The sequence below is a fragment of the Tachypleus tridentatus genome, chromosome 10 (genome assembly GCF_004210375.1).
Source record: "Tachypleus tridentatus isolate NWPU-2018 chromosome 10, ASM421037v1, whole genome shotgun sequence".
Lineage (NCBI taxonomy): Eukaryota > Metazoa > Arthropoda > Merostomata > Xiphosura > Limulidae > Tachypleus > Tachypleus tridentatus.
This window is the reverse complement of record NC_134834.1, coordinates 15,863,310-15,887,786: the sequence shown is the minus strand read 5'-3', so window position 1 is coordinate 15,887,786 and position 24,477 is coordinate 15,863,310. Positions and strand designations below refer to the sequence as shown.

General features: G+C 35.2%; 2 protein-coding genes across 3 annotated transcripts in view; both read right to left on the bottom strand.

The window, feature by feature from the left end:
- The window catches only part of LOC143227972 (glycine receptor subunit alpha-4-like), a 30,337-nt gene extending 7,825 nt beyond the window's left edge, over positions 1-22,512 (bottom strand). Inside the window, exons 1-6 of the mRNA XM_076459324.1 lie at positions 22,325-22,512; positions 17,172-17,446; positions 12,877-12,959; positions 9,970-10,104; positions 8,150-8,379; positions 138-296 (exon numbers count right to left, since the gene is read on the bottom strand). Of these exons, the coding sequence (XP_076315439.1) occupies positions 138-296; positions 8,150-8,379; positions 9,970-10,104; positions 12,877-12,959; positions 17,172-17,446; positions 22,325-22,441 (999 nt within the window). The 5' untranslated portion in view covers positions 22,442-22,512. The remainder of the gene's footprint in view (positions 1-137; positions 297-8,149; positions 8,380-9,969; positions 10,105-12,876; positions 12,960-17,171; positions 17,447-22,324) is intronic.
- Positions 1-24,477, bottom strand: part of LOC143228778 (uncharacterized) — a 364,507-nt gene that overhangs the window by 112,729 nt on the left and 227,301 nt on the right. The gene's annotated exons all lie outside the window — the stretch shown is intronic.

Genomic DNA, 24,477 nt, shown 5'->3' with positions numbered 1-24,477 from the left:
TTATATTAATTTTGTTTTACTGTAACGTTGACAAGTTAATTCTATTGTCTTCAGAATAATTTTATGTTGTTTGTTTTCGCAGAACGTGTGGTTTAGTAATTTTTATCAGATTAAATTAAAATTGAGGAATATCTTACCAAGGAACCAGACGAATATTCAGACGAGCTAAAAATAGAGTTCTTCACTTGATTTCTGAAGTAAAGTTGTCGTCGTTTGTCCAAAAATTTGACGACAACAAATTCCATCAAAGTAGCGAACACGAACAGCATGCATGTGGCCATCCAAATATCAGTTCCCTTCGAAAGTGATGAAAACCAAAGTTAATTTACTCTATCGGTTCATTTAGAGAATTATGAAAACCAAGGTTAATTTACTCTATCGGTTCATTTAGAGAATTATGAAAACCAAGGTTAATTTATTTTATCGGTTCCTTTAGAGAATTATGAAAACCAAGGTTAATTTACTCTATCGGTTCATTTAGAGAATTATGAAAACCAAGGTTAATTCATTCTATCGGTTCATTTAGAGAATTATGCAAACCAAGGTTAGTTTACTCTATCGGTTCATTTTGAGAATAATGAAAACCAAGGTTAATTTATTCTATCGGTTCATTTTGAGAATAATGAAAACCAAGGTTAATTTATTCTATCGGTTCATTTAGAGAATTATGAAAACCAAGGTTAATTTACTCTATCGGTTCATTTAGAGAATTATGAAAACCAAGGTTAATTCATTCTATCGGTTCATTTAGAGAATTATGAAAACCAAGGTTAGTTTACTCTATCGGTTCATTTTGAGAATAATGAAAGCCAAGGTTAATTTATTCTATCGGTTCATTTAGAAAATTATGAAAACTAAAGTTAATTTACTCTATCGGTTCCTTTAGAGAATTATGAAAACCAAAGTTAATTTACTCTATCGGTTCCTTTAGAGAATTATGAAAACCAAAGTTAATTTACTCTATCGGTTCCTTTAGAGAATTATGAAAACTAAAGTTAATTTACTCTATCGGTTCCTTTAGAGAATTATGAAAACCAAAGTTAATTTCTCTATCAGTTCCTTTAGAGAATTATGAAAACCAAAGTTAATTTCTCTATCAGTTCCTTTAGAGAATTATGAAAACCAAAGTTAATTTACTCTATCGGTTCATTTAGAGAATTATGAAAACCAAAGTTAATTTACTCTTATCGGTTTTTCTCGAAACATAAAATTTTATGGTAAAACTTTTTTTTAAGAATCAGCAGTTAATTTCTACGCAAAGAGAAAACTGACGGTGGGATTTGCAAGTCCATACCTGATGCTAACGTTTATTTATCGTTATTTAAAATTAGGCAAGAGGCTAGAAAGCAAGTATAATAAATTACTGTTTTCGTTATCTCCTGTTAAATGATAGCTTTCCCCCCACACCAGTGGCACAGAGGCAGATCTACGGACTCACACCGCTATAAAACGGGTTTTGACACCCAGGGTGGGCAGAGCACAGATTGCCCATTATGTAGCTTTGTGCATTTTAATTCCAAACAGAAAAAAACAAAACCATCTGATAAGAATTTTACATGAGGGCACACACGCAGTTTTACTACAGACCCAACCAACTACAAAGCCAAAATAGTGTCTTGTCGAATTCTTGTCAGTAAGCAATAAAACTATTGTTGATCTTCACAGAGAATTATATAATTTTTCTACGTCAAGATACACTACAGCCTTCAGAACAGATCTACCCTCTTATGAACAGGAGTGATAGTTTAACGATTTTCCACCTGTCTGTGGCTCTGACTGTGGTAATGCAAACTTAGGCGGCGCTCTACTAGACGCTTGCTTCACATATCAATTTCCAGTGTGATTAATGAAAACAGACGCGAGATATAAAATATCCAATTTTCTTACGTTTCATTCCTTTTTCCTTTGCACCGAAAAGTATGGATAAAAAAACATACTTGACTTTCATAGCTTTTTCACATTTGATACATTTTATAATCTACAATTAGGTTTCATATTTGATCTAAATGTGAAGGTGATGACAAGAAGCTGTTGATCTAGAGTCCATGGCGTCACTATAAAGGTAACTATTAACACCATTTAGAAAGGGAAAAATACCACCATCTGTTTTAAAGACTCTGGTTGGTTCTGTAAAGTAAAAGTCTGTTCCAAATAATAGAGTTACAAACCTATGGCTTATCTTGATTGCTTGCAAGTGTTAGTTTCTTACTTTGCTAGGACTTGTTCGTGTGTGTTGAGAAATAGCCATGATATCTAATCAAAAACACCTTAAGTGTGAAAAAAAAAACGTACGACCAAACCAGGATTCAGTGACAGACTTAAAGGAATTAAAATAAATATGGCGGGCAAACTGGTAGCTAAATGTGTAGCAGTGGTAAAATGTTATGTGTAGCAGTGGTAAAAATGTTTCAATATTTATTCATTAGTTACCCAGACTATGTTTTTTGTTTTACCCAATATCAATTCCGAAGTCTATTTATATAATTGTTTCATCTTTATTTCTGTAATGTTTTATATTTATAAAGTTGGGTATCGCCGTGGTCTATTGCTGTATTTCTTTTATCTTTATAAAGTTGAGTATCGCCGTGGTCTATTTCTGTATTTCTTTTATCTCTATAAAGTTGAGTATCGCCGTGGTCTATTTCTGTATTTCTTTTATCTCTATGAAGTTGAGTATCGCCGTGGTCTATTTCTATACCTCTTTTATCTTTATAAAGTTGAGTATCGCCGTGGTCTATTTCTGTATTTCTTTTATCTCTATAAAGTTGAGTATCGCCGTGGTCTATTTCTATACCTCTTTTATCTTTATAAAGTTGAGTATCGCCGTGGTCTATTTCTGTATTTCTTTTATCTCTATAAAGTTGAGTATCGCCGTGGTCTATTTCTATACCTCTTTTATCTTTATAAAGTTGAGTATCGCCGTGGTCTATTTCTGTATTTCTTTTATCTCTATGAAGTTGAGTATCGCCGTGGTCTATTTCTATACCTCTTTTATCTTTATAAAGTTGAGTATCGCCGTGGTCTATTTCTGTATTTCTTTTATCTCTATAAAGTTGAGTATCGCCGTGGTCTATTTCTATACGTCTTTTATCTTTATAAAGTTGAGTATCGCCGTGGTCTATTTCTATACCTCTTTTATCTTTACAAAGTTGAGTATCGCCGTGGTCTATTTCTATATTTCTTTTATTTTTATAAAGTTGAGTATCGCCGTGGTCTATTTCTATATTTCTTTTATTTTTACAAAGTTGAGTATCGCCGTGGTCTATTTCTATACCTCTTTTATCTTTACAAAGTTGAGTATCGCCGTGGTCTATTTCTGTATTTCTTTTATTTTTACAAAGTTGAGTATCGCCGTGGTCTATTTCTATACCTCTTTTATCTTTATAAAGTTGAGTATCGCCGTGGTCTATTTCTATATTTCTTTTATTTTTATAAAGTTGAGTGTCGCCGTGGTCTATTTCTATATTTCTTTTATCTTTACAAAGTTGAGTATCGCCGTGGTCTATTTCTATACCTCTTTTATCTTTACAAAGTTGAGTATCGCCGTGGTCTATTTCTGTATTTCTTTTATCTTTACAAAGTTGAGTATCGCCGTGGTCTATTTCTACACCTCTTTTATCTTTACAAAGTTGAGTATCGCCGTGGTCTATTTCTATACCTGTTTTATCTTTATAAAGTTGAGTATCGCCGTGGTCTATTTCTATACCTCTTTTATCTTTATAAAGTTGAGTATCGCCGTGGTCTATTTCTATACCTCTTTTATCTTTATAAAGTTGAGTATCGCCGTGGTCTATTTCTATACCTCTTTTATCTTTACAAAGTTGAGTATCGCCGTGGTCTATTTCTGTATTTCTTTTATTTTTACAAAGTTGAGTATCGCCGTGGTCTATTTCTATATTTCTTTTATCTTTACAAAGTTGAGTATCGCCGTGGTCTATTTCTATACCTCTTTTATCTCTATGAAGTTGAGTATCGCCGTGGTCTATTTCTATACCTCTTTTATCTTTACAAAGTTGAGTATCGCCGTGGTCTATTTCTGTATTTCTTTTATTTTTACAAAGTTGAGTATCGCCGTGGTCTATTTCTACACCTCTTTTATCTTTACAAAGTTGAGTATCGCCGTGGTCTATTTCTATACCTCTTTTATCTTTACAAAGTTGAGTATCGCCGTGGTCTATTTCTATACCTGTTTTATCTTTATAAAGTTGAGTATCGCCGTGGTCTATTTCTATACCTCTTTTATCTTTATAAAGTTGAGTATCGCCGTGGTCTATTTCTATACCTCTTTTATCTTTATAAAGTTGAGTATCGCCGTGGTCTATTTCTATACCTCTTTTATCTTTACAAAGTTGAGTATCGCCGTGGTCTATTTCTGTATTTCTTTTATTTTTTACAAAGTTGAGTATCGCCGTGGTCTATTTCTATATTTCTTTTATCTTTACAAAGTTGAGTATCGCCGTGGTCTATTTCTATACCTCTTTTATCTCTATGAAGTTGAGTATCGCCGTGGTCTATTTCTATACCTCTTTTATCTTTACAAAGTTGAGTATCGCCGTGGTCTATTTCTGTATTTCTTTTATCTTTACAAAGTTGAGTATCGCCGTGGTCTATTTCTACACCTCTTTTATCTTTACAAAGTTGAGTATCGCCGTGGTCTATTTCTATACCTGTTTTATCTTTATAAAGTTGAGTATCGCCGTGGTCTATTTCTATACCTCTTTTATCTTTATAAAGTTGAGTATCGCCGTGGTCTATTTCTATACCTCTTTTATCTTTATAAAGTTGAGTATCGCCGTGGTCTATTTCTATACCTCTTTTATCTTTACAAAGTTGAGTATCGCCGTGGTCTATTTCTGTATTTCTTTTATTTTTACAAAGTTGAGTATCGCCGTGGTCTATTTCTATATTTCTTTTATTTTTACAAAGTTGAGTATCGCCGTGGTCTATTTCTATACCTCTTTTATCTTTATAAAGTTGAGTATCGCCGTGGTCTATTTCTATACCTCTTTTATCTTTACAAAGTTGAGTATCGCCGTGGTCTATTTCTATATTTCTTTTATTTTTACAAAGTTGAGTATCGCCGTGGTCTATTTCTATACCTCTTTTATCTTTACAAAGTTGAGTATCGCCGTGGTCTATTTCTATATTTCTTTTATTTTTACAAAGTTGAGTATCGCCGTGGTCTATTTCTATACCTCTTTTATCTTTATAAAGTTGAGTATCGCCGTGGTCTATTTCTATACCTCTTTTATCTTTACAAAGTTGAGTATCGCCGTGGTCTATTTCTATATTTCTTTTATCTTTACAAAGTTGAGTATCGCCGTGGTCTATTTCTATATTTCTTTTATTTTTACAAAGTTGAGTATCGCCGTGGTCTATTTCTATACCTCTTTTATCTTTATAAAGTTGAGTATCGCCGTGGTCTATTTCTATACCTCTTTTATCTTTACAAAGTTGAGTATCGCCGTGGTCTATTTCTGTATTTCTTTTATTTTTACAAAGTTGAGTATCGCCGTGGTCTATTTCTATACCTCTTTTATCTTTATAAAGTTGAGTGTCGCCGTGGTCTATTTCTATATTTCTTTTATTTTTACAAAGTTGAGTGTCGCCGTGGTCTATTTCTATATTTCTTTTATTTTTACAAAGTTGAGTATCGCCGTGGTCTATTTCTATACCTCTTTTATCTTTATAAAGTTGAGTGTCGCCGTGGTCTATTTCTATATTTCTTTTATTTTTACAAAGTTGAGTATCGCCGTGGTCTATTTCTGTATTTCTTTTATCTTTACAAAGTTGAGTATCGCCGTGGTCTATTTCTATACCTCTTTTATCTTTAGAAAGTTGGGTAACACCGTGATCTATTTCTACATTTGTTCTATCTTTATAAACTTGAGTTTCACTTAGATTTATTTCAATATTAAGCTAATCTTTCATGATATATTTTGGTCTATTTTAGACTCTGTATTCTCACGGCTACAAACATCTTGAATAGTATACGAATCACGCGGTAAATACGAAATTCGACTCATTTTCAGTTGACGTCATGAGTGTGATATCATTATAACTCCGACTATGTTTCTAATAATAACATGCAATGCAGGAAACAATTGCACAGTTGTCACTTTCTCACAGGACTTTGCACTGTAATGTAATTAAAGGATAAGATATTGTGTACGTTTTTCAAATCGATAAACAACACTAGAAACTTAGCAACATAGTTTTGTGTGTAAGAATAAGGGTGTTCGATGGATATACAGAGGGTGTGTCTTGTATTTTATTGTATTAATTACTTACGAACACTTCGTAACAAAATTCTTTGTGTATAAAACAGTTTCTCTTTACTGAAACTCAGAAAATAGAACAAAAACAATGTTTGCGATGTTACTTAATGGTGGACAAACATAAAAGAGTACAAAAACACGGTAAAGTGTTATCAAGTTATTTTAACCGATATAAGTAACTCAATAATTAATTTGGTGTCGGCCGGATATAGGAGTGACACAAGAACGACCTTTTACCTTTGACATTACAAACATTATAGCCAACAATACCAAAATCAAAACTGTTTCATATATGACCGACGAATGAAATCAAAGGGTACAAACTACAAAATGACAAAAATGTAAAATACACCAGAGTAAAAGAGATATCTACATACGTCGGACCCATATAGAGAAGGGGGTACACCGTTTATTAAAAATACAATCTATCCTCACACTTCTCAAACAAAATGTGACTATTGTAAGACTGGAAAGCCAAATTCCGAAGTTTTTTTTTTGTTGTAGAGCAAAGCCATTCTGGACTATTTGCTGTTTTGCTCGTGGGGAATCAAATCCCGGATTTTAACGTTCTATGTCCTCATTGTTACCACTGTCCCACCGTTAGGAGATAACTTTGGGTGGTTAGTTTTACTTATCAACCCCAGACCAAATCGTTTTAAGATAGCTCATATTATAGAAAATTTATAAAGGCTTATAATAGGGTGAATAATTTATGGACTCCCTGTTTATTTAACACTCTTCCATTTACCCTTTTACCAAAAACAACTTTGTTTGCCCAACTGACTGTAGTTGGTGAATGGAATGCTTAAACATAGCATTGCAGAATCGTACACTCAGTGTATCTGTTTTTCAGTGACAAATAGATAATAATTTATGCACGAGACTCACTAACAGAACATCAGTCTGATAATAGGTGTATCCCCACCGCAGTGCAAGTCCTAGCACTGCAAATAACTCTTCCTATACACTTTATTTATCTCAGGTTGTACTTACTATGCTGGTTTCATTTGTCTGCTCTACTTCTTAGTGTAAACCATAATCTATTGTTAAAGGTGAAATATAATTAGATGAAATGATGTCGTTGCTGTTTCTTTTCAGGATTGTGGAATCAGGTACATTAAATGAAAAGCAAAACCAGGAAAAAATATATTTTTTTAAATAGTTGGTAAGACGAAAAAATCATAATAACTTTTAAATTATTATTCGTTATGGAATAAATTTTATTTGTTAATTAGTATATTAAGAAAAAGAATATATTCCACATTTTTCTAAAAGATATTATATCAGTTTTTTCTTTTCAGCGACAAAAATTAGTACCTGTCCAAATGTTTCTTAGTTGGTCATGCATAATATCAGTTCTTATATATTTAAAAACAGCTGGTATGGGTAGAGAAAGCATTATGTAGAGGAGCGAACAACGTTTCGACCTTCTTCGGCCATCGTCAGGTTCACAAAGAAAGAAAAGGTTACTGACCGGTAACTGGCAACATGCTTGAAGGCGGTTGTGTAATTGAGTGTAGGAATGTAGAGGGCGTGCTTAGATGTCTTAGATATTAGATATTTATTAATATAGGTATAAAGGTGTTCCTTTGTATTGGTTTGTTTTCCCTCCTTCTATCTTATCAATTCGTTATTAGGGGCACCTATGGTTAGAGAGCTCTTGTAGGTGCGAAAATTCTAAAAACAATTTTGAAAGAAACTTACTTACATTTGAACATTGTCCAATTTAGTTTTATCGATTTTGGCTCTTGGAGCTTAATCGGCTTTTAGCAAGTTTTACGGGACATCTACTTTCATAATTACAGTTGCATAATATTAGATGGAAATAGAAGTTATGTTCATTATTCATAGTCATAAAAACGAATACTCACGTTGATATAGGAAGCAGGAGGAAGGTCACCCCTTATGCCAGAAAACTGGGTAAACAGAGCTAAGAGGCTGGTCACACACAAAGTGACCCTCCCAGGAATAGCGTCCAAACCCATCCAAAAAGACAACCAGGACAGAGTTACAATCAAAGCACTTGGAGCAAAGACTTGCATGAGGTGGTGTGCGATCTGCCTCTCGAACTTGAACTCCACGAATACAGTGGAGTATTCCACTGGAATACAAGAATAATTTAGTCCAATTCTGAAACATACACGTTGGAATACACAACTATAAGTAAAGCAACACCTTCCAATTTATCTTTAAATAACTGAGGTTTCGAAATGGCCCAGTAACGCGACACGTAAAATCAAATATTCAAGAAGAAATGTTATTGGTTGCCACTTGTTATGAGTGGCTAGTGGTCTATTTTTGGGCCCATGGATGTGGTGATGCTTTAGCATCGTATACTTCTTGCACTTAATGAAATAACTGAGCAAACCTTATCTGATACTTAATGTTGTATAATTTTAAGCATTAGGGTAGAATTTGGTGGGGGGGGGGCTCTAATAATCTCTTTGTCTCACTCAGGAAAATCTTTATGCTTAGCCAGTTTGTTAAGATACTCGAGGGGACCCGAGTTGGTTTAGTACAGGGTGGGGTAAAAGTCGTTCACCACAATGACTCTGATTTTTTTACAAGCCGTATTTGCGTTTCACAAGCTGTTGTTGTTATATTTATTAACAGGAATTTCATTAATTTTGTAAGATCGTGGTGAAATGATTCTATTGGGTTATTGCTTCGTGCTATTCACGATACACGTTTCTTCAAACACGTGAATGCCATGGTGATGCGTGAATTTTGCATCCCCTTCTAGCATCATTACTTTGCTGAAAACGCCATTTCAAACCATAAATTTACCTTATGCTGGAAAGAAATACAATATTTAGGAACACGAGTCAACTTTCTGCTTGATGAGACACTTTGGTATTGACTTCTTCTTGTCGGCGGGTTGTTTACATTTCCGAATTCAACCCTTCCCATCATGCTTTTTGATTGGTTCATTCGTTCTGTTTTGATTTTCGCGCAAAGTTACACGAAGGCTATCTGCTCTAGCCGTCCCTAATTTAACAGTGAAAGACTAGAGGGAAGACAGCTAGTCATTACCACCCACCGCCAACTCTTTACTAACGAAAGAGTGGGATTGAAAATCACGTTACAATGCCTTCATAGCTGAAAGAGCGAGCGAATTTGGTGGGATTGGGATTTGAACCCCTAATCACTTGGCTATGTCAGACTCAAAAAAAGAAAGAGTGAAAACTGGTTTAATTTCGAGTAAACAAAACTGATTCTAAAATAAGATAAACAGATTTCTGTTTTACTCTGCCTGTTTATGTATCGTTCATTTCATGACGCTTATATTTAGATAAAATTCACTGATATACCAATGGATACCCAGTGATAAGTTTCGGAGCTTATAACACTAAATTTCGGAGTTCGATCCCCATGGCTAACACAGCGTAGATATCTCGTTTTGATGCTTTATGCAAAACCAGACAAACTCCACTCGGTAAAATTAGTTTGTCCACTTTCTATGTGTTTGTGTGTGTGCGTGTATGAAAACGGCTTATTTGTATATGTTTTAAGCTAAAGCCACATTAATTTCTGTATCTGTTGTAAGTTTGTAGACTTACCACGAAAAACGTGATGTCATTATTTCGTCACGCCATAAAAATACTACGAAACCAATTGTTATTAAAACAGAAACTCATTTTACGTGTCCTAAAACAAAACGAAAGTTCTCCTAGACACATTTATACATTACCAAATAGTGTGACGACTCTACATTCGCCTTTCTTCAGTTCTAAATTATGTTGTAACAGCTTGAGGTCCGGGTTTATGAGCACATCCGAAATGTTTTTTTTCCAGCGGTAAAGGACCGTAGAAGACGAATATGCGTCTGTTCCAAAGAAACAATAAACAAGATGTGAGGATGAAAACGACACAGGTCCTTTTTTTTTTCTGGACTTCACGAAATTATTTAATGTCGTCAAGATGTAGCAAGAGTTTACAAGTATTGGTATTTGTCTGAAGAATAACTTGCTATCTACTAAACACGTTTTTTTGTCCAATGACGTACTGTAACTCGCGGGAGGAAAAATGGCGGAACCCTACCTACATAACGATCCAAGAAACATTAGAATATTCCGTTTCCTACCATTATTATGCATCAATATGTACGTTAATCGCTTTTAGTTATTCGGAGTTGACCCGTTAGAGGTCGCTCGACTCGTAATCTGAAGGTCGCGGGTTCGAATTCCCGTCGCACCAAACATGCTCGTTCTTTCAGCCGTGGGGGGCGTTATAATGTGACGGCCAGCTTCATTATTCGTTGGTAAAAGAGCGGCCCAAGACTAGGATGGTCATGACTAGCTAGGTACCTTCCCTCTAGTCTCACACTACTAAATTAGGGACAGCCAACGCAGATATGCCTAGTGTAGTTTTGCGCGAAATTCAAAAACAAACAAACATAATTATTAAAATGAACAAGAAGATACACTTTAAACGACAAAGTTTGTTTGTTTGTTTTGGAATTTCGCACAAAGCTACTCGAGGGCTATCTGTGCTAGCCGTCCCTAATTTAGTAGGGAAAGACTAGAGGGAAGGCAGCTACTCATCACCACCCACCGCCAACTCTTGGGCTACTCTTTTACCAACGAATAGTGGGATTGACCGTAACATTATAACGCCCCCACGGCTGGGAGGGCGAGCATGTTTAGCGCGACGCGGGCGCGAACCCGCGACCCTCGGATTACGAGTCGCACGCCTTACGCGCTAGGCCATGCCGGGCCTTAAACGACAAAAGGTCGAGATTATGAAGTGTAAAGGTAACGCTAGATGGCTCTCCATTCGCTCAAAAAAAACAACATGAACGAAACAAACGTAATAATACATTAAGTAATGCCTAACAAACTACATACGGCATTTAGTCAGCCTGGATTGTTAACAGTTGTGTAACACAATAATTCAGTAACGCCAGGTTTAAATCACCAGAATCGATGTCAGTGAACTTCTACATTTTTGTATTTTTCATCATGATAAAATAGACGTGAAACATTCACAAACAATTTACCTAACATTTATCTTTCTATAAAACTTCTATAATAAAATATTTTATATTTTACTCCAAACTCAATAAAACGCGTCAACGTTTAAATACAAAACCTTTGTAATTCGCTTCCCAGTGACACAACGGTATATCTGTCAACTCCCCACCACTAGAAACTGGGTTTCGATACCTGTGGTGGGCAGAACAGAGATAGCCCATTGTATAATTTTGTACTTAATTTCAAACAAATTAAACCAAATCCTATGGTTCGATATTTTTACTATGAACCAATGGTTTGCCATAGTTTCGCCTTAACTACTGTGATAGTGACGGTATATATATATATATGAAATTACCAATTAATTGTTCAACAAAATAATAATTTATGAAAAATATCTAAAGGAAGGCAAACAAATTTTGCCGTTGATGGAAAAAAGATGTCTGTGAAACAGTTTGAATTTCACACGAAGCTCCTCGAGGGCTGTCTACGCTATTCGTAGCTAATTTTGAAGTGACAGATTAGAAGAAAAACGTCTGGTCAATATCACCCACCGTCAGCTCGTGGACGACTTTATTTAAATAACGCTTTTGATGGCCTATGTTACAACGCACCCACAATCCCCCAAGAGGTTTGGTTTGGTTTGTTTTGAATTTCGCGCAAACTTACTTGAGGGCTATCTGCGCTAGCCGTCCCTAATTTAGCAGTGTAAGACTAGAGGAAAGGCACCTAGTCATCACCACCCACCGCCAACTCTTGGGCTACTATTTTACCAACGAATAGTGAGATTGTTCGTCTCATTATAACGCCTCCACGGCTGAAAGGGCAAGCAGGTTTGGTATGAAGAGGATACGAACCTGCAACCCTCGGATAACGAGTCGAGTGCCTTAACCGTCAGGCCATGCCGGGGCCTTCCCTCAAAAGCAGAATAGGATTTTTTTCTTTTTCATTACTGTAACGGTTTGCGAACCTTGGATCTTCAGTTCGGCACGCTAACACAAGGCCACACTCGGCCTCCTAACAGTAAAATGTCCTTTGTTATGAAAAGAAATACCAAGCAATGATGAATAAATAAAAACTATCTAGTAACGGATATCTAAATAAATTTTGGCTAAAATTGTTTTAGAAAAATTAAATATTTCGCGACTATAATACGGAATAATTGATTAAGGTTTTGCTTCACTGGGAACTAGAGTGTGTGAAGCAAACTCAAAGATTCGTGATAATTATAAATACAAAACATTTAGAAGTTAAAATATCGCAGGTGGGATGGAAAGTTGGTTAGGGAACTCGACGCGCAATCTGAAGGTGGCGAGTTCGAATCCCAACCACATGTTCTCACCCATTTAGCCGTGAGGACATTATAATGTAACGGTCAATCCAAGAATTTGTTGGTAAAAGAATAGCCCAAGGTGTCTGATGATCACTTGTTGCCCTCCCTCGCATAGTTATGCGCGAAATTTCAAACAAATCACGCACCAGTAGAAAATATATACATCCAAAGAGCTAAGTTTTCATCTCGTAAACAGATACAGTTAAATTTACTATTGGTCCCAAAATTTCTTAGGAATTTTTCATGGTATTGTATTAAAGAGACCATTAAAAAAAAAAAAAAAAACACTTACAACTTCGCAGCCTAAAAGGGCACGTCTGTATATCTACAGGATAATGTTTAAATTCCATTTGACATGCGACAACAGCGGCTAACCTGGAAATAAAAAAAAACGAAAAAATATTTTATTTCTTCCTTTTATTAAAAAAAAAATTCTGCTTTTATTTATTAATAATGTTGATAATGTTTTGAGATAAACTAATTTATCCTCCTTTAAAACGTATAACTAATCTCTGATGCGAATAATGTTTGAGTTCGAAGAACACAGACAAACTGCTGAAGTAAAGAGGAAACTCATTGGTTAAAAATAACCACCACTTTTAACCAATGAAATCTCAGCATTCTCCACCCTTTTCAAATACAAAGAAATTCAAGTGCCCTTTAATGTCCATAAAACGTTTGAAGACTACTTTGGCGTAATTAAACTAAAATAACTTCTATAAAAGCAAAATTTTCTCATTTGTTTTCTATGTACCGTTTTCGGAGAAGTTAAATATTTTCCGTATATTGAGAGTTATTATAATATGATCTATCCTACACCAGTCAGAAGTCAGTAAAGTATTGTCTGGCCTCTGAATTGGTTTGTGTTAAAGAAATACACATTTGAATCATATGAATAAGAAATTCTTGGTGAAAGAACGCCTCGATTTAATAAAAACAGTAAAAACAAATAATTCTGGATTTATATAATAAAATCTAACAGTTTGCTACGTAACGGAAATTAAAATAATAACTCGAGACGATTCAAATATTCTACGAAACTGTTGAAGATGAGATAAAAAGTCATATCATATTATTGAATAAAATAAGGTAACCAGTCATAAGCTATTGTTAAAGAAAATAGGATATTTAGTCACCTATTGTTAAAAAATAAGGTAATGTCATAAGCTACTGTTGAAGAAAACAAGGTAAATATCATCTATTGTTAACGAAAATAAGGCAAAAGGAATAACCTACTGCTGATGAAAATAAGGTAAAAATCATAATCTATTGTTGAAGCAAACAAGGTAAATATAATCTATTGTTGACGACAATAAGGTGAAAGAAATAACCTACTGCTGACGACAATAAGGTAAAAATCATAATCTACTGTTGAAGAAAACAAGGTAAATATAATCTATTGTTGACGAAAATAAGGTGAAAGAAATAACCTACTGCTGACGAAAATAAGGTAAAAATCATAATCTACTGTTGAAGAAAACAAGGTAAATATAATCTATTGTTGACGAAAATAAGGTGAAAGAAATAACCTACTGCTGACGAAAATAAGGTAAAAATCATAATCTACTGTTGAAGAAAACAAGGTAAATATAATCTATTGTTGACGAAAATAAGGTGAAAGAAATAACCTACTGCTGACGAAAATAAGGTAAAAATCATAATCTATTGTTGACGAAAATAAGGTAAAAGGAATAACCTACTGCTGATGAAAATAAGGTAAAAATCAAAATCTATTGTTGAAGAAATCAAGGTAAATATAATCTATTGTTGACGAAAATAAGGTGAAAGAAATAACCTACTGCTGACGAAAATAAGGTAAAAATCATAATCTATTGTTGACGAAAATAAGGTAAAAGGAATAACCTACTGCTGATGAAAATAAGGTAAAAATCAAAATCTATTGTTGAAGAAAACAAGGTAAATATAATCTATTGTTGACGAAAATAAGGTGAAAGAAATAACCTACTGCTGACGAAAATAAGGTAAAAATCATAATCTACTGTTGAAGAAAACAAGGTAAATATAATCTATTGTTGACGAAAATAAGGTGAAAGAAATAACCTACTGCTGACGAAAATAAGGTAAAAATCATAATCTATTGTTGAAGAAAACAAGGTAAATATAATCTATTGTTGACGAAAATAAGGTAAAAGGAATAACCTACTGCTGACGAAAATAAGGTAAAAATCAAAATCTATTGTTGAAGAAAACAAGGTAAATATAATCTATTGTTGACGAAAATAAGGTGAAAGAAATAACCTACTGCTGACGAAAATAAGGTAAAAATCATAATCTACTGTTGAAGAAAACAAGGTAAATATAATCTATTGTTGACGAAAATAAGGTGAAAGAAATAACCTACTGCTGACGAAAATAAGGTAAAAATCATAATCTATTGTTGAAGAAAACAAGGTAAATATAATCTATTGTTGACGAAAATAAGGTAAAAGGAATAACCTACTGCTGACGAAAATAAGGTCAAAATCATAATCTACTGTTGACGAAATAAGGTAAAAATCATAATCTACTGCTGACGAAATAAGGTAAAAATCATAATCTATTGTTGACAAAAATAAGTTAAAATCATAACCTATTGTTGACGAAATAAGGTAAAAATCATAATCTATTGTTGACGAAAATAAGTTAAAATCATAACCTACTGCTGACATAAATAAGATAAAAGTCATAACCTATTGTTGAAGAAAACAAGATGGAAGCATCAGAACCTATTGTTAAAGAATAGAAAATGAAGAACAGGAAGTGCACTTGTTACTGGAACATATGAATGAAAATCTGAAAATGAAAAAAAAAGGACAGGAAGTGCAAGTGTTACTGGAACATATGAATGAAAATCTGAAAATGAAGAACAGGACAGGAAGTGCAAGTGTTACTGGAACATATGAATGAAAATCTGAAAATGAAAAAAAAAGGACAGGAAGTGCAAGTGTTACTGGAACATATGAATGAAAATCTGAAAATAAAGAACAGGACAGGAAGTGCAAGTGTTACTGGAACATATGAATGAAAATCTGAAAATGAAGAACAGGACAGGAAGTGCAAGTGTTACTGGAACATATGAATGAAAATCTGAAAATGAAAAAAAAAAGGACAGGAAGTGCAAGTGTTACTGGAACATATGAATGAAAATCTGAAAATAAAGAACAGGACAGGAAGTGCAAGTGTTACTGGAACATATGAATGAAAATCTGAAAATGAAAAAAAAGGACAGGAAGTGCAAGTGTTACTGGAACATATGAATGAAAATCTGAAAATGAAGAACAGGACAGGAAGTGCAAGTGTTACTGGAACATATGAATGAAAATCTGAAAATGAAGAACAGGACAGGAAGTGCAAGTGTTACTGGAACATATGAATGAAAATCTGAAAATGAAAAAAAAGGACAGGAAGTGCAAGTGTTACTGGAACATATGAATGAAAATCTGAAAATAAAGAACAGGACAGGAAGTGCAAGTGTTACTGGAACATATGAATGAAAATCTGAAAATGAAGAACAGGACAGGAAGTGCAAGTGTTACTGGAACATATGAATGAAAATCTGAAAATGAAAAAAAAGGACAGGAAGTGCAAGTGTTACTGGAACATATGAATGAAAATCTGAAAATAAAGAACAGGACAGGAAGTGCAAGTGTTACTGGAACATATGAATGAAAATCTGAAAATGAAAAAAAAGGACAGGAAGTGCAAGTGTTACTGGAACATATGAATGAAAATCTGAAAATGAAGAACAGGACAGGAAGTGCAAGTGTTACTGGAACATATGAATGAAAATCTGAAAATGAAGAACAGGACAGGAAGTGCAAGTGTTACTGGAACATATGAATGAAAATCTGAAAATGAAAAAAAAGGACAGGAAGTGCAAGTGTTACTGGAACATATGAATGAAAATCTGAAAATAAAGAACAGGACAGGAAGTGCAAGTGTTACTGGAACATATGAATGAAAATCTGAAAATGAAAAAAAAAGGACAGGAAGTGCAAGTGTTACTGGAACATATGAATGAAAATCTGAAAATGAAGAACAGGACAGGAAGTGCAAGTGTTACTGGAACATATGAATGAAAATCTGAAAATGAAGAACAGGACAGGAAGTGCAAGTGTTACTGGAACATATGAATGAAAATCTGAAAATGAAGAACAGGACAGGAAGTGCAAGTGTTACTGGAACATATGAATGAAAGTCTGAAAATGAAGAACATGACAGGAAGTGCAAGTGTTACTGGAACATATGAATGAAAATCTGAAAATGAAGAACAGGACAGGAAGTGCAAGTGTTACTGGAACATATGAATGAAAATCTGAAAATGAAAAAAAAGGACAGGAAGTGCAAGTGTTACTGGAACATATGAATGAAAATCTGAAAATGAAAAAAAAGGACAGGAAGTGCAAGTGTTACTGGAACATATGAATGAAAATCTGAAAATGAAGAACAGGACAGGAAGTGCAAGTGTTACTGGAACATATGCATGAAAATCTGATTTTTCTATTTCTTTCCTTAAATTATGGAAAAGTGTTGAGAAATTCAGAACATTCTTAATGTCCCCAAATTAAGTTCAAACACGACCCCTACCTGACTGTATATTCCATTTCACAAATGTCCGAATCTTTTAGGGTTATTCTTAACACTTTCGTAGAAGAAGCTTCAGATGGCGTATGAACACTTTTAGCGTTTGTGGCGTAAGTGTCGGGAATCCAAAAATAATGTAGTTGATTTTGGGAGACAACAGCGGGGATACCTTTCTGGTCCGTAAGCAGCCCAAACTTACGAAGAAGGGTTTTGTACTGCTTACAGAATTTCCTTGTAACGTTCCAGCTATGCCATAAAAAGTAGTCCAAGCGAAAGTCCTGAAGGAGATGTGAAAGCCTTAATTCATTTTAAATTAGTTGTTTTGAGGCATTTTCAATGTGTAAATTGGAGTTATCGAATAAACTTAAGTTTCTTTTAAGATATATGGTTTAAAGTTCGAATAACGTTATCTATAATTGGTTGATAACCACTCACGCCTTCATCACATCTAGCGAATTACTAATATTTTCCAGTCACGTGCTCTTGCGCTCCACAGCTTGCGAGAGTTTTATTACTGAAAACCTAAATCATTATTTAAGAAAGTGTGTGTGTGTTTTTCGTATAGCAAAGCCACAAAGGGCTATCTGCTCAGCCCACCGAGGGGAATCGAACCCCTGATTTTAGCGTTGTAAATCCGGAGACATACCGCTGTACTAGCGGGGGGCATTTAAGAAAGAAAATTTCCAAAGACGTTCCAACTCTGTGTTTAAACTTGCGTGTTTTTCTTATAGCAAAGCCACATCGAGCTATCTTCTGAGCCAACCGAGGGAAATCGAACCCCTGATTTTAGCATTGTAAATCCGTAGACTTACCAGGGGGCGTGTATATACACATGTGTATTAGTACATCGTAATCAACTGATAAATATACACGTCATAATTTTGAACGTAAACAATAAAGTACACAATTCTTTGACAGAAATATACATACAATTGCGGAGGTCTAGTTCCCTTTGCACATAAACATTGACGTCTTACACTTTTATTATTTTTAGTATAGTTGTTAAAGAAGTGTTTAATTTTATCACATTGTGTATACATCTAGCCCCCAAAAAAATGCCCGGCATGGCCAGGTAGTACAGGCACTCGACTCGTAATCCAAGGGTCGCGGGTTCGAATCCCAGTAACGCCAAACATGCTCGCCCTTTCAGTCGTGGGGACTTTAGAATCAGACGGTTAGTCCCATTATTGGTTGGTAAAAGAGTAGTCCACGTGTTGGCGGTGGGTGGTGATGACTAGCTGCCTTCCTTCTAATCTTACACTACCCAATTAGGGACGGCTCTCACAGATAGACCTCGGATGAAAGAACGAGCACGTTTGGTGCGATGGGATTCGAACCCGTGACCCTCAGATGACGAGTCGAGTGCCGTAACCACCTGAATGTAAGAGGAATAAAAATAATAACTCGAGGTGATTCAAAGATTTTACGAAACTGTTGGAGAAAATATGGTAAAAATATCATAAGCTATTGCTAATGAAACAAAGGTAATAAATCATAAACTACTTGAAAATATTATTATGTTTTAATTACACTTATAATTACGCATTTGTAAACACTTTTCGCTTACACTACAGAAGCGACACCTATTTTTTCAAAGTGTACACTATAAAAGATATATTTATCAGTGTTAATTTCGGTGAATCCAGATGTATTTTAATAACTGGACCTTGACTTCAAAAATAACTTCGTTTGAGTGTCCAAGTTCGAGATCGTTATTCATGGATTAATTTTAGGCATAATAACCACTTTCGTAAGACTAAAAAAGGAAGTTTGACGTAATACATTGCTGAATAAATGTTACAAGCAGAACGGTTGTATTAAGAATGGAGTTAAACGTGACAGGACTGGCTTAAAAATGACAGCTTGTGATCCTTTCCAGTCGTCTTTTCCCACCCAAAGCGCACTTCTAGCAGGTACTTAACCGTCTACGTAATACACATGTACAAAGAGGGTTTCAAATAATCAGTGAAAAGGTTTTCTTTGCTTTACGTAACATGAAGCGATTTTAACGTACGACAGCAAACAATTAGAAGTACACAAAGTGTGTTTGTTTTTTACTTTCGCGCAAAGCTACACGAGGGTTATCTGTACTAGCCGTCCCTAATTTTGCAGTGTGAAACTAGAGGGAAGGCAGCTAGTAATAACCCCTCACTGTCAAGGCTATTCTTTCACCAACGAATAGGGGGGATTGACCGAAATATTATAACGTCCCCACAGCTGAAAGGGCAAGTATGTTTGGTGCGGCGGAGAGTTGAACCCACGTCCCTCAGAATACGATTCGAACGTCTTAACCCACCTGGCCAACTAGACAAAGAAATGTAATTAGAATAATAATAAACTTATGTTAGCAGGCTTTAAATATATACTTGACGAAAAACCTCCGGATAAATTAAATTTCGATATACCCGACGTTTCGACTTACTCATTCGTTCTATTATAATAAACTAACAGTTTACGACGGGTGGTTTGGACTTCCTGTTCTCCTTTTAGTCTAAATTAAAAATATATTGAGAACAAAGGCACAAGTCAAAACGTCGAGTATTTTCAAAAAAGTCTTATTGGTCTGAGGTCTGTGGTCTTATTTATAACTATGATGATTTCACATAAACTTGAAGTCTGTGGACGTATGTCTATAGTAATGATTTCATATAAACCTGAAGTCTGTGGTCATATGTCTTCAATGATGATTTCATATAAACCTGAAGTCTGTGGTCGTATGTCTTCAGTAATGATTTCATATAAACCTGAAGTCTGTGGTCGTATGTCTTCAGTGATGATCTCATATAAACCTGAAGTCTGTGGTCGTATGTCTATAGTAATAATTTCATATAAACCTGAAGTCTGTGGCCGTATGTCTATAGTAATAATTTCATATAAACCTGAAGTCTGTTATTCTGTTTAGTTCAGTAATTATTTCTAATCTCCAGTCTGCATTAAGACATCTGAGATTAAATAGCAGATATTTACTTCCTTCACTGCGAAGAAACAACGCTATAAACTAGGTTTTGGTACCCGTGGTTAGCAGAGCACAGCCAGCCCACAGACCTTGAGATTCGCAGGCCGGAACGTTAACTACTGTGTTTACAGTAAATGGTCTTCTCGGCTTCCATATTTATACAGAATTAGTTTTCGTAACAAAGATAAGAGGAGGAAATTTTAGAATGTGGTTTTCTGAAAATTATAAAATTTCGCTGATACTATGATTAAATAATAAGTTGAGGGCATTCAAAATCAATGTCATATGAACCTGTTCTGAATGTGTGTTTCATGAAGTTTAATTGTTTAATATTAGATCCCTACATGGCCAGGTGGTTAAGGGACTCGATTCGTAATACGAGGGTCGCGGGTTCGAATCCCTGTCGCACCAAACATGCTCGCCCGGGGCGTTATAATGTGACGGTCAATCCCACTATTCGGTGGTAAAAGAGTAGCCCCAGATTTGGCGGTGGGTAGTGATGACTAGCTGACTCCCCTCTAGTCTTACACTGCTAAATTAGGGACGGTCAGCGCAGATAGCCCTCGTGGAGCTTTGCGCGAAATTTAATATAAATCAAATTCTCCAGAGGCACAGCAGTATGTATATCCGCGAATTTATAACGCTAGAAACCGGGTTTCGAGTTTTGATCTGTCTTTAGAGCAAAGTCGCAGTGGGCTGCCTGTCGTGTTTATCATGTGGAATCGAACCCCATATATTAGCCTCATAAATTTATAGATAACCACTGCTCCATCACATCAGTTTTTCATGATATTACTAACACGTGATTTTCACGTCAGCATCCAATCAGTGAAAACCCCTAAATATCTCAAACAATCAATTTTTGTCAATATTATAATCGGACAGTTACACATTAAATCACTACAGTAAACAGAGCGGCGACAATTTATTTGATTTTTCTCATATCTAAAATTAATATATTTAGTTTTCTCAACATCTCAAAGTAAATTGGTGCTTATAAACCAATTTGCCCCTCAGTGGCTCAGCGGTATGTCTGCGGACTTATAACGCTAAAACCGGGTTTCAATTCCGTGGTAGGCAGAGCACAGATAGCCCATTGAGTAGCTTTGTGCTTAATTCAAAACAACAACAACATAAACCAGTTCATCGTTTTCAGTAAAAATTAACATCTCAGAAGTCAAGTCTCGCTTTATATTTTTAAGTCGTATTAACCACTTATAACCATCACAAATAAAATAGGGCGCAGAACACAACCTTGTGGTACACCGTACTCAATTTTGATTTCATTGACAACGTAACTTCCGGTTTTTATATTTTGTTTCCTACATTGTTCCTTCCGTTTCCAACTTCCTACAAACATACCGTGCTAAGCTCAGGCAAAAAGTTTGTTTGTTTTATTTTTGTGGAATTTCGTGCAAAGCTACTCGAGCGCTATCTGTGCTAGCCGTCCCTAATTTAGCATCGTAAGACTAGAGGGAAAGCAGCTAGCCCTCACCACCCACCGCCAACTCTTGGGCTACTCTTTTACCACCAAATAGTGGGATTGATCGTAACATTATAACGCCCCCACGGCTGTGAGGGCGAGCATATTTGGCGCGACGGGGATGCGAACCCGCGACCCTCGGATTACGAGTCGAACGCCTTAACACACTTGGCCATGCCGGGCCGCTTCAAATTGTCATTCAAAATTTTATGAACTGTGGAAGTGAATTCTGGTATTGCATTTTCAGTATCACATTTCTTAAAATACCATTGGTTAGCAGAGAAATACTCGAAATTGTTTATTTGACCACGTTTTCACTGACTTTAGAAAATGCTAAAAAAAATCTGACTAACAAATTGGCTAACTCAATAATCAATCACCTACAGTTCGATAATAATTCGTTCTAGCCGAAATCGAATTAAAAGTTACGTGGCTGAAGTTGTTTCTTACCTTCACCACCACCACCCCGCTATTACAGCGGTAAGTCTACGGATTTACAACGTTAAAATCAGAGGTTCTATTTTCCTCGGTAGTCTCAGCAGATAGCCCGATGTGGCTTTGCTGTAAGAAAAACACATACTTACAAATCCTTCATTACGTTTTCAATAACGTTCCAAAACTCCCTGCGGCCAAAAACAATACAAACGTCCAAATTTGGAAACAAAAACAAAACGTAATATACAACAATATAAAAAATAATAATAAAAATAAACTTACCATGTCCAATGCATTAATGGAATTTACATCTTCTACATAGAATTCTGTCTCAATTAATATCGGCTCTGTACAGACAAAATCAAAAAAGAAGATAACACTTTTACAATAGTGGTACATTATGATGATTAACGTGTTAAATAGGTAACTATTTATTCTGTTAAAACATATGTTTTAGACATGAAATGAAATTCTCCAGATGATGTTCTACCATTACAGTTATTTTGGTACCAACAAAGATACTTTGATGACCACACATAAAATAATAAGTGATAAACGTACTGGCAATCAACCACTCCTGCCACCAACTTACGATCTAAAGGTACTAGTTAGCGTCATCAACTAGGGGGAAGAGAGAGGTATTGAGTTATCGTGCAATAAAGTACCAGTTTTAAACAGCTAATAATAAACAAGAAGTAAACAACACGGCGACCCACCATTATTACTAGGAGTCCTGATTATTTCTTAGATTTTAAAGACACCTGGTAGTGAGTGAGAATGGGTGAAATCCCCATCAAAAAGTACAGATAAGCCGGATGATGAAGTACCACTTTTTACACACTTAAAATGGGAATAATTAATAGCAAGTAGTTAACAAAATAGTAAGCTATCATGTTCACAAGGAGTCCTAATATTTTCTTAGGTACCTGATGATGTCACCCAGTTGTGGGGAAAAGGTAAGAAATCAATCCCCCTGAAAGAGGTCAGACGTACTGGACAATAAAGTTCTAGTTTTATGTTTCTACTAAATTTGCTTTAAAGTTCCAACACTAGGACACGTACTGCAGCATTTTAACTTTTAAAAAAATAAATCCAAAAGCTTCCAGAGAATAAGTGACCCCTAGATGTCCATAAGAATTTGCTCCACCCTTTCAAGTAAAACTTGAAATAGTGTTAATGGTACCAAGATATAATAATTTGTTACATCTAAACTGCTGAAATTTTAAAATGGTTTTAACTTACCTTTATCGATTACCGGTGGTAAATTACTTAACTTTTGAAATTGTGCATCAGAAATGTTAGTTTCTTCTGTTTGCACATTGCAGTTAGCGGTACTTCCGGTCAGAAACAATCTATAAAACAAGATTTAAAATAAAATGGTCAGGTCAGCGAAATATTAAAGCAACTGTTCAGACACTGAAACCTGGAATATTCACGTCTTAGTGCATGTGTCTGACAACTTGTAGTATATCTGGCTACCGCTAGGGAGCGCCTCGGATATTTCCATGTAAGCAATAGATGGAAAATTGCAAACAGTTGTAAATATTAAATGTTAGAATTGTGAAATAACATAAATGAACAGAAATATAACCACTGCACTATGAATTTGTAAATAAAGTATAATTTACTACCTGACCCTTAAAAAGAAGAAAAGTATAATATGATATAGTTAAATAATCTATACTAAACTGAAAACATTGCTATAACGAAACCAGAGGAATAGTAAACATGCTGAGAAAACGAACTACCAGGTTTAAATATTATAGCTCATTTTATGTATGGCATAATGACAACTGATTGGTTATATTCTCGGACATTTAGTTTTATTTACAATAAGGCCCGGCATGACCAGGTGGGTTAAGGCGTTCGACTCATAATATGAGGGTCGCGGACTCGAATCCCGGTCGCACCAAACATGATCGCCCTTCCAGCCGTGGGAGCGTTCAATCCCACTATTCGTTCGTAAAAGAGTAGCTCAAGACTTGGCGGTGGGTGGTGATAACTAGTTGCCTTCCCTCTAGTCTTACACTGCTAAATTAGGGACGGCTAGCGCAGATAGCCCTTGAGTAGCTTTGCGCAAAATTCAAAACAAACAATTTACAATACGTCACGGAACGCACTTTAAGAATTTTGAGAGTCGTGTAACAAGTTATTCTATCAGAATAACAGCTAAGATGTTACGATAATAACTACAATTAATCCTAATTATGAGAAACAGAGAAGTTATAAAAGTGTTCTAGGTAATCACTTGAATACTTTTGACGGCAGTGATGTTTTAAGCTATTGGTTAACTTTGTCATAGGAAGAAAAAAAGCTTTCATTTGTTTTTAATTTCGCGGAAAGCTACAGAAGGCTATCTTCGTTAACCGTCCCTAATTTAGCAATGTGAGACTAGAGGAAAGGCAGCTAATCATCACCATCCACCGCCAACTCTT